The sequence below is a fragment of the Gavialis gangeticus genome, unplaced genomic scaffold (assembly GCF_001723915.1).
Source record: "Gavialis gangeticus isolate Ggan-Ray unplaced genomic scaffold, GavGan_comp1, whole genome shotgun sequence".
In the NCBI taxonomy this organism is placed as follows: Eukaryota; Metazoa; Chordata; order Crocodylia; family Gavialidae; genus Gavialis; species Gavialis gangeticus.
Window position 1 is genome coordinate 30719622 of NW_017729026.1, and position 9050 is coordinate 30728671.

General features: G+C 43.5%; 1 protein-coding gene across 1 annotated transcript in view; it reads left to right on the forward strand.

Annotated features, from left to right (window-relative positions):
- Nucleotides 1–9050, forward strand: part of SCML4 (sex comb on midleg-like 4 (Drosophila)) — a 104354-nt gene that overhangs the window by 90172 nt on the left and 5132 nt on the right. The window contains exon 5 of the mRNA XM_019520133.1: nt 6682–6827. Coding sequence (XP_019375678.1) covers nt 6682–6827 — 146 coding nt within the window. The remainder of the gene's footprint in view (nt 1–6681; nt 6828–9050) is intronic.

Below are 9050 nucleotides of genomic sequence, written 5' to 3' on the forward strand. Positions count from 1 at the left end.
TGGCCCATAGACTTCTTGAGTCAGGTAGAGGTTATCCACGCACGAGAGGCACACTTGGTTAATTTCCTTTTACCTTTGCAGAAGTAATCACCAGTTCCTAAAAAATAAAACTAAGCATTTTCAAGCCAAATCACTTATTCAAGTTCAAGTCTAAGGGCAATAGAAGTTAGTCACAACCTTTAGCAAGGAGAAGCTGTTCCTTTTGTATTTTGGTCCTAAGTCCTGGCTGTAGGCACCCCTACATTGCTACCTGCTATGGGTTGTGCCTCATCCAAGGGCATTGCATCTCAGGGTCTGCAAGATAATAATTCTGCTGTAAACTTCACAGGCTTGGAAACCCTCCAGTTTTCTAGAGGTCTACGCCTGGAAAATCTGTTGCTTATTTGATTTTTCCTGTTCAGCAGGCTCTCTAATGGCAATAGCTCTGCTTCTCTACCCCACTTCCACATTTTCTAAATCAACTTGCATGCCACATTTTCCAGTGCTTACCTGAATTCCTGCTCACTCGATTTCACTCGCTTGAAGATTGGGCTGCTCTGTGATCGTATTACTGCTCTGGTTCTCACCTTGTTCAACTCAAGGCACCCCTTGGCAAATACCAATTCCTACCTTTCACATATTTTTTTGACTACAGAAAAATGATAGAGCAATTCTTCTGTTGCAAAGAACTCAGAAAGGCCATGGCAGATCAGAATGGTTTTACCACTGTGGATTCCTACTTGAAATCTCTTAGTTTATCTTGTGAATCATGTGTAGTTGTTTGTACACTTAACCATGCTAATGTTGTGCAGCACCCTGTGGCATGGGGGCAGGGCCATCCCTGGGGGGGGGTGGAAATTGGGGCCACCGCCCCGGGCCCCATGCTTTGGGGGGTCCTGTGGAGCTGGGCAGAGCAACCGCAGTGACTCCATGGTGCCGATAGCTTCACATCCAGTCACTCAGCACCCTCTCCTCCCCCGCCCTCCACTGCCGAATCTGCTGCCGGCTTCCTTGCATCTGGGGGTGGAGCCCCGCACAGGCTGATTTGCCCTGGGCCCCTCACCCTAATTGTCTCTGCATGGTGGTATGAAAATTCTCCAGTTCAGATTATATAACAGGCAAGAAGCAGCACAGCAGAACCCAGTGTATAGCTTCATCATTAAGGTACAGAATGGTAACCAAAACTCACAGTCAAAGAGTGTGAAAACACTGGTGATGCATACCAGGAGCCATTGGCGACATGTAGGGGGTGCACACGGGTGCACATGCACCCCCTGAGATCGGCCGTGCACCCCCTGGGAGTACCAGCCGCGAAACTGGAAGCGCCAGCAGAAGTGCACTTCCATTTTCACCACTGGCTCAGCGATTGGATGCTGGGCCCCACCCCCTGTTGACGATCTAGTGTCCCCCCGGACTCAGAAGGCACCAGTCGCCCATGCCAGGAGCTAGAAACAACTGAAATGCATAACTTGAGTTAATTGGTTAAGTGTGATCTTCTTTTTCACGCATCTGTGCTGACTGTGCCTTACTAAATTTCACTGTGCCCCTAAATATTTTGTAACCATATTCCCATTCATTGCTGGGTTATTTTTATACCTTTCATACAAGCTTCCCTTCCAACCTCCCATCCCCCTGCCCAGATTTGCTCTGTCTATTCTGTGTTAGCCCTCTCTAAAAGTATGTTATCTAAGCTCTTCTCTCATATTAAAGTTAGTCTTTAACCCTTTTCCCTATTTCCTTGATGGACCCTGGATCATTCTGGATTTGCTACTTCTGTTTACATTCACTAGATCAACTTCCTCTTACTATCTGCTCCAGACTGCATTAAAATTTCATTCCCATCCCTTTTTCCCCCACCCCTCCTCCCACCCCGAGGCAAATAAATCATTTAGGCCTGAAGCAATATTAAAGTTCCCCTGTCACTCGCTTTTATTCTTATTTATCAATGCCCTATTCCCTCCTGGACCTGTTTGTTTGCCCGGCATGTATTTAAGGAGTGTATTATTTATCTACACTTCTTTTTCAGATATTATCTCAGTTTCTACACTCCATTTCTTTGCTACATTCTTACACCAATTTGAGTTTTGTCTTTATACTAGGTCATCCTCTTCTTTATGGCGATTCCAGATATTGGAAGAAGGCCTGACTACTGAGCTCCGAGAAAAGCACAAATGGGACAGAGCCTTTTACTAAGAGAAGCTGAGGTTGTAAGCATGGGTCTTCCCATTAACTTCAGTGGGCTTCAGATACTGCCTTTGAGTTCCAGAATTTTTGCTGAAGTCCTCCTTTGTTCAGACATGCTCCTGTTCTTGGGCAGCAGCTGTTCATTATTTCTGATGTATTCTGCCATGGACTCCCCAAGATTTGGTTCTTTAAATAGCATCTATTCCCCTTCTTCCTCATCAACTGCTTTAGGAAGAATGGAGAAGTGCTTCTCTCTCCCTCTCTTTGATTGCCCTGGTTTCCATACCCCATTCCACTAATTTGACATTTTTTTTGCCACCTGTCAAAAACAGGAAATTGGATTTGACCTAGATTACGATCTCTAAAAATAATTATTGGTACTGAGCACTCCCATCTCTTCGTAATCTGAGTATTCATTATCGTGTTGATTAATTCTGATGACAGGATGGCATAGGATACCCATGAGAGATGAGATTTCCTCACTTAACTAATTCCCATGTTAAGTTTGAATACCTTCAGATAGAAAAATGCACAGTGCTCACTGTACAACCATCAAACAGTTTTGTTTTTTAGTGAAGGATTCTTTCAGCAAAGTGATTTTATTTCCTTGTATAACATAAATCAAGTTCTGCATTTAAATGTGAAATGAAAACAACTTGTGAATAAACCTATTTTCCTTAAGCCCCTGGATTAATCAACTACAAAACCAGAGTAACACATTTGAAATACAATTTAAAATATATAAACAAGGAGATTCACTGGGTTTACTTCAGTTCGGGATTTTTGTCTACAAATGGATGATATCTCAGCTTCACTGAAGACGTGATATTTTAACCTTTAGTCATAGGCAGTATAAACTATTCATGTAAAATCAGTAGCCACATAAAACAAATATAGCCAAATAAACAACTAAAAATGCCAGAAAATAATCTGATTAAAGTGCTTGTGATACTAACACATACACGAGAAGTGCAGAACCATGAACTTGGGTCCTGGAAGACAAGTGAAGAAGGAAATGGCTTTCAAAGAGTTAATATTGCAATATAATTGTCATTTTAAAATCAATATGTTCTGTAACTGATTTGGTATTTTTAAAAGTTATTTAAAACTTATAGGGGCTTTCTAGGTTACCTTAAAATATTCTATAAATATCATCTCCTTAGAAAGGCTATTTGCATTAGGTTCGAGTTATTGATTATTCCATTATTGTAAGGAAACAAATGGGATTTCCTTGTCATTTCAAACTTAATTCTCCTCACTCTCCTTTTTTCTAGTAAAACAAATTTCTAATACATGTAAATCTTCCTGCTGTTTCCAGTGATTCACCTGTTTTGCTTTGCCCTTACACAGTGCTTCTGGAAGCAATGAATTTCAGACAAAAGCCACTGGGCAATATTCTGCTATCACTGAGGTCTTGGACACACAATTCCTTAATGCCAGTGTAATATACATTAGTGTTGTGTGCTAATGTAAGTTACGTTGATGTCTGGAGTGGACAAAAGACTACTTTCCCAGGATAGCTGCTAAAGTAGGTGTCATTATCCTGCCTCACTAATAGGTCGTAAGATCCTGTAATACCCTGTTTGCATTCACTCAAAGGCTACTTCAAGACAGAGTCAAACATCCAATGCCTACACGCTATAAATTATACCAGTAGTTTTACCTCTGATGCCAGATCTAGAACGTTACTCTGGTGTAGGGCAATCCATTGTATGTCTGATCTTTACATCAGTGTAAACATGCCATATCTCCAGGCCTTTAGATCAATGTGTATTCCAGCGTAAACCCATGGGATTACTTTACATTTACAATGGCATAATAAAAAACATGATTTGGCCTGCTGTTTTTACCTATGCCCATTCAGCACACTAGAAGAGAGGTAGCACACCAGTATCATTATCAAGGGCTTCTCATTGTACAGTTATGGTGTCAGGATAGAAATTTCCTCTGAATTTTTTGGGTGCAGCTTATCCATTACTCCAGCATTTCTGCCTTGATTTTCCTATTGCCAAATTTGAAATGAAACCCTGGATTCCTCTGCCCACTGACAAACTTCCATTTAAGCTTGTCATTTGAGCTCCCATTTGAACTGCCAATTGGCAGTTTCTAGAGCTCTCCAAACACCAGCCTGCAGCTGGATTAGATTTAAAGCAGGGTACCAGCTTGATCAAGCAGAATGGAAAAGGTGGTATTTTAGGCTAAAAGAAATCAGACGCAATTTGTCTGTAGTTGAGCTTCTACCTTAGAACTATTTATCTTAGTTCTTTCACTTGTCATGGACAACATATTCTACATTTCTGAGGATCCAATGGTTGGCAAGGTTTATGCCTTTCGTTTTACACTCTATCTTTGCTGCTTCGTGCCAAAGATTCCAGATGGTCTCTTTACCATTGTGCATTGCATTTATTCTGCTAGTGGAGCCCAGAGTTGCGTGATTCCATATGAATGCCATTACTAGCCGTCAAATTAGGAGACCTGCAGCTACTCCTTGCCCTTTATATCCAGAACAGCGACTTAGTAAATGAGAGTATAATTATCATGATATTTACATCACATCCCATTATGAAGCCCATCAACCAGATTTGCACATCCATAGTGCAACTGCTTATTGGAAATTGTCCTTCGTAATTGCTAAAATAGACCTCATTATCTTATACCAGAAGGTGATGGTTATGGCACAAAAGTCTCAATATACACATCCAGCACATATTATTCACATAAAGCCAAATCCTCAGGTAATATATATCAGTATAGCTCCATTGAACTCAAAAGAATGCCAGCTTATGGGAACTTCAGACTAACGCATTGCTCAGATGTAGTACCATGCAAAGTGAGCATGGTGTGTGTGAGGGTTCAGCCAGGCCTGCAGTAGGCCACAAGGAGCAACCTGGAGGTCAGCAGGGCGAGGGTACAGGTTACCAGAGCCAAGAGGGGAGTTGAAAGAGATGTAGTCTGAGATGTAAGACAAGGTCAGGTGCCAGTAGTCTGACAACCAATGCCAAGTCCCAAGGAAGATCTGAGGTCAGGGTCAAGGAAGCCAAGCTGCTGGGGACACTGGAGAGAGCAGGGTCCCTGCTGAGGTTCAGGAAAATCCAAGATCAGGGTCAGAGAAAGCTAAAGCTGAGTGAGGAGCCAGGAGAACCAGAGAACAGCGCATGTGAGTCTTGCCACAGACTGAGGTTGCGTGAAGAAGTATGCTTGAAGCCTAAGGCTGCAGGTGTGTTTATAAGGGGTGAGCGGCGCTGTCAGCAGCCAGTCCAGTTGCAGGGAACTAGGGCAGTCCAATTAGCCAGGGATTAGGGGCAGGTATAACTACTCAGGTGCTTGACCTAGCTGGGCATACCCCATCAGTGGCCCTGACAGTATGGCAGTCTTATATATGATCTACATTTGGACAAGTTTAGTGTATCTTTGGACAACTCAGGTCTTCTTTCATCAATGACTCTGAGCCTCTCAGACTCACTTCTTGTCTGCTATGGGCTCTTCTAGGCCCCAGTTCTTCAACTCACCAGGTATTTTCCATCTCTCCCTCTGTCTGTTCTGTTCCTTCCCCCTCCCCATGCCTGGTCTCTTACTGCATGCATCTACTCATTAAAAAATGTGCTCTAACAAAGAGAGACAAGCAGGTTTTGGCAAATAACATTTTATGGGTCTGTGTGCTGCTTCCTGCTAATGTGAAGTTTGCTTTGTGTAGATATAAACAAATGGAAACAGCTTTCCTGTACCCTAACGTATATAATTCTTGCAAGAGTGAGGCAGCATAAAAGGAACTTGCAGGGAGGGGAAAAAGGGGGAGGAGAAGGGTTACATACATGTGGAAGGTGAGATTTATAATTCTGCAGAGACTAAGAATAAAAATATAAATGCATTTTCATTCCAATGTGCCTTTATTGCTTTGATTTAAAGCTAGAGCAGGCTGAAGTGACCTTAAATCATCCTGGGTTTATACTATTAAAAAGTCACACGTGGGACATTCATCTTAGTGCATTTTAGTATCTCTGCAAATAGACATCCATTGGGGATCCTCAGCTTCAAGAGAGCCTGAGATCAGGATGATATTGACTAGAAATGCTCCTTTAAACTACAAGATAGTCAGAATATCTGAACACTGTAAGAGAAAACAATTTGCTAAATTCCCATTTCTTCCTCTAGTCTTTGCACTTGATGGCTAACTGCTTTGTTTAGTGTCACAGTGCTCTATCTCCAGGTGGGAGGGTGGCGTCTTCTTGAGCCAATATCCCTGCTGCCTACAGATCAGACAGCAGGAGCTGTTCTGTTAAGAGCGTGGCAGCTGGCACATTTTCCTTCCCCAGCAGGAGACTGAGGATTTCATGTTTTTTAACACAATCCACCAGCTGGGATCACGTCTCCTGGTAAGCAGTCAAATACAAAACTGCCAACCTCCCCCACAAAACACGCACACACACACACAAAAGCTTGAAGTTCAACCATGTAGCAAGCACATTCTTAAGAGTGCTCTAAAACCAAGTAAACCAGTGTTCCTTTTTTTACCAATAGCCTCAAGTCCTTCACTGGAAAGAAAAGATATGGCTCGACCATCAAGCAAGAATCCTTCGACCTGGACCGTTGATGATGTGATATGGTTTGTGAAGGATGCAGACCCACACGCGTTAGGTCCACATGTGGAGCTTTTCAGAAAACATGTACGTAGGATGTTGGCCATGAAGTACCTGAGATATTTCAACTAAGTCCATTGATCCTTGACTTCACCAAGTGAGATCTTGCAAGGCAATGAACATCCTCAACTCCCACTGGCTGCCAGTGGGAACTGTTTTGTACTCAGAAGCTTGTACAATAAGCACCTTCAAAGGGGCTCAGAGTAGTTTTGTGTTTTCTGGAGACCTTGGGCAGGCTTGTAAGATCCTTATTACCTCCTGATCGAACACTCGCTACTTCTAACCCTGTCAGTTCAAAATGTTTTTCTTTTAAGCTTCACATAGCCAAGAATTGCCAAAGCAAAGTACCTAATACTTATTTCTACTGTTAAAGTGGTGTCAGAAGTCTTGCTATACTTAAGAACTGGGCCCAAAAGTAATATCTGTGATTCTACTCTAAATTTAAGAGAATTTTATATGGCCTCCAAATATCTAGGCAGGAAAAGCCCAAATCAGGTCAGTACCTCACTTATTCCACAATGTTATGTATCTAACAGATGCTAAGTCTTCTTCTCACTCACTCAAGATGATGGCAGTCTTCTGTAGCATAAATAACTTAAGAGTGTGGGCACCTATATTCACATAAGCATAGTCTTTCTTTACACTACTGTAAATGTGGAGTAGACACTAGGGCTGTGCAAAGCTTTGGTCCCTGATTCAATTCGGCAGAGATTCGGCCTGATGCAGTGGCCGAATCTCTGAATCCAAATTGAATCAGGAGACCGTTTAATCTCTCTGAATCGAATCGGAACCCTCCGAATCAATTCAGAGAGGTTCGGAAAGATTCGGCGATTCGGACATAGACACAGCTTTAAATGTTTTTCTGCATACCTCTAGGTAGCTGGTGGCTCGTGAATGCCGTGATGCTGGGGCACATGGAGTGTCCCACAGAAGCACGGCAGGCTCCTCAGCACAGTTGGCAGCAGACCCGGAAGTGGAGCAGAAGCACTTCCGGTACACTTCCGAGTCTGCCAGAGAGCACACAGAAGGGCCCCCCCATTACCCCCTGGCTCAGCGATTGGTGCCTCCTGGGTCTGGGGGGGAACCCAGTGTCCCCCTGTGGCCGGTTGCTGAGCCGGGGGACATGGGGGGGCCTCCTGTGCACTCCCTGATAGACCCAGCCCCCCCCCCCACTCCTGTGGGACACTCCATCCACCCCAGCATCACAGTGTTCACAAGCCGTGCTGGTACCTCAGGGTATGTAGAAAAATATTTAAAGCTGTGTCTATGTCCAAATCACTGATTCTCCAAATCAGTATTGAATCTTCAGATTCGGATTCAGCTGAATCAAATTGGGAACAGTGATCCAAATCAACGAATTGAATCACTGCCTTTGATTCAGGCCGATTCCAAATCCAAATCGAATAGGGCCCATTTCACACACCCAAGTAGATACACAACCCTACACTGGTATAAGCTACTCAACTCTGGGGTAAAGTTACGCTTTAGAAAATCAGAAGCAACTATGCAGTGATGTAAGCTACACAGGTGTATGGGCTGTTTATCCACAGTTCTATTGAATTTTATTCCCAGTTAGCCATTTGCCCAATGAAATGAATCTATTACTAGCTTTCATGCCAACCATTGATGAGGTACTATAATAGTCCATATTTTGGGCAGCTCTCTCAGAAAGGCGGATTGTCTGTTCTATAATTTATAATTTAAAATGGTAAGACCAAGTTACATCAACATTACTGTTTTGTACGTTCACACTCTTACCCCTCTAGCAACCTGATTTCTGAAGGAAAAATAAATGGTAAACGTATGTCTGATAATGTGTTTTTCTCTTGTATTAGATAGTGATGGCCAGCCACACGCCCAAGAGTGTGATCCTTTTGCCCACTTCAGCTTGATCAAATCTGTCCCCTACCGTAACTCCCCTTAAAGTCAGAGGCCAGAGATTAACATGTAGGAATCATAAATAAGATCTAAATTAGAAGTGTACCAATCAGATCAGCACTGATGTAAAGAAAATTGACTGTATTGGAAATCGGCTGTTTTTGCTTGATGCGGCCAATAATGTGGCCGATAAATGCCCCGTGCATGTGTGCAGCTGCGGCACACGTGGGGCCAGGAGCACAGCCTGGTAGCTTGGAAAGCTACCCCTGGACAAGCTGTGGCTCTGTCCCACACCCACCCCTCCCCACCCCAGCTGGACAGGACCTGCCCCCGCCCCAACCCCCCCCCCCCCCCCCTCCCCCGGGACCCCGA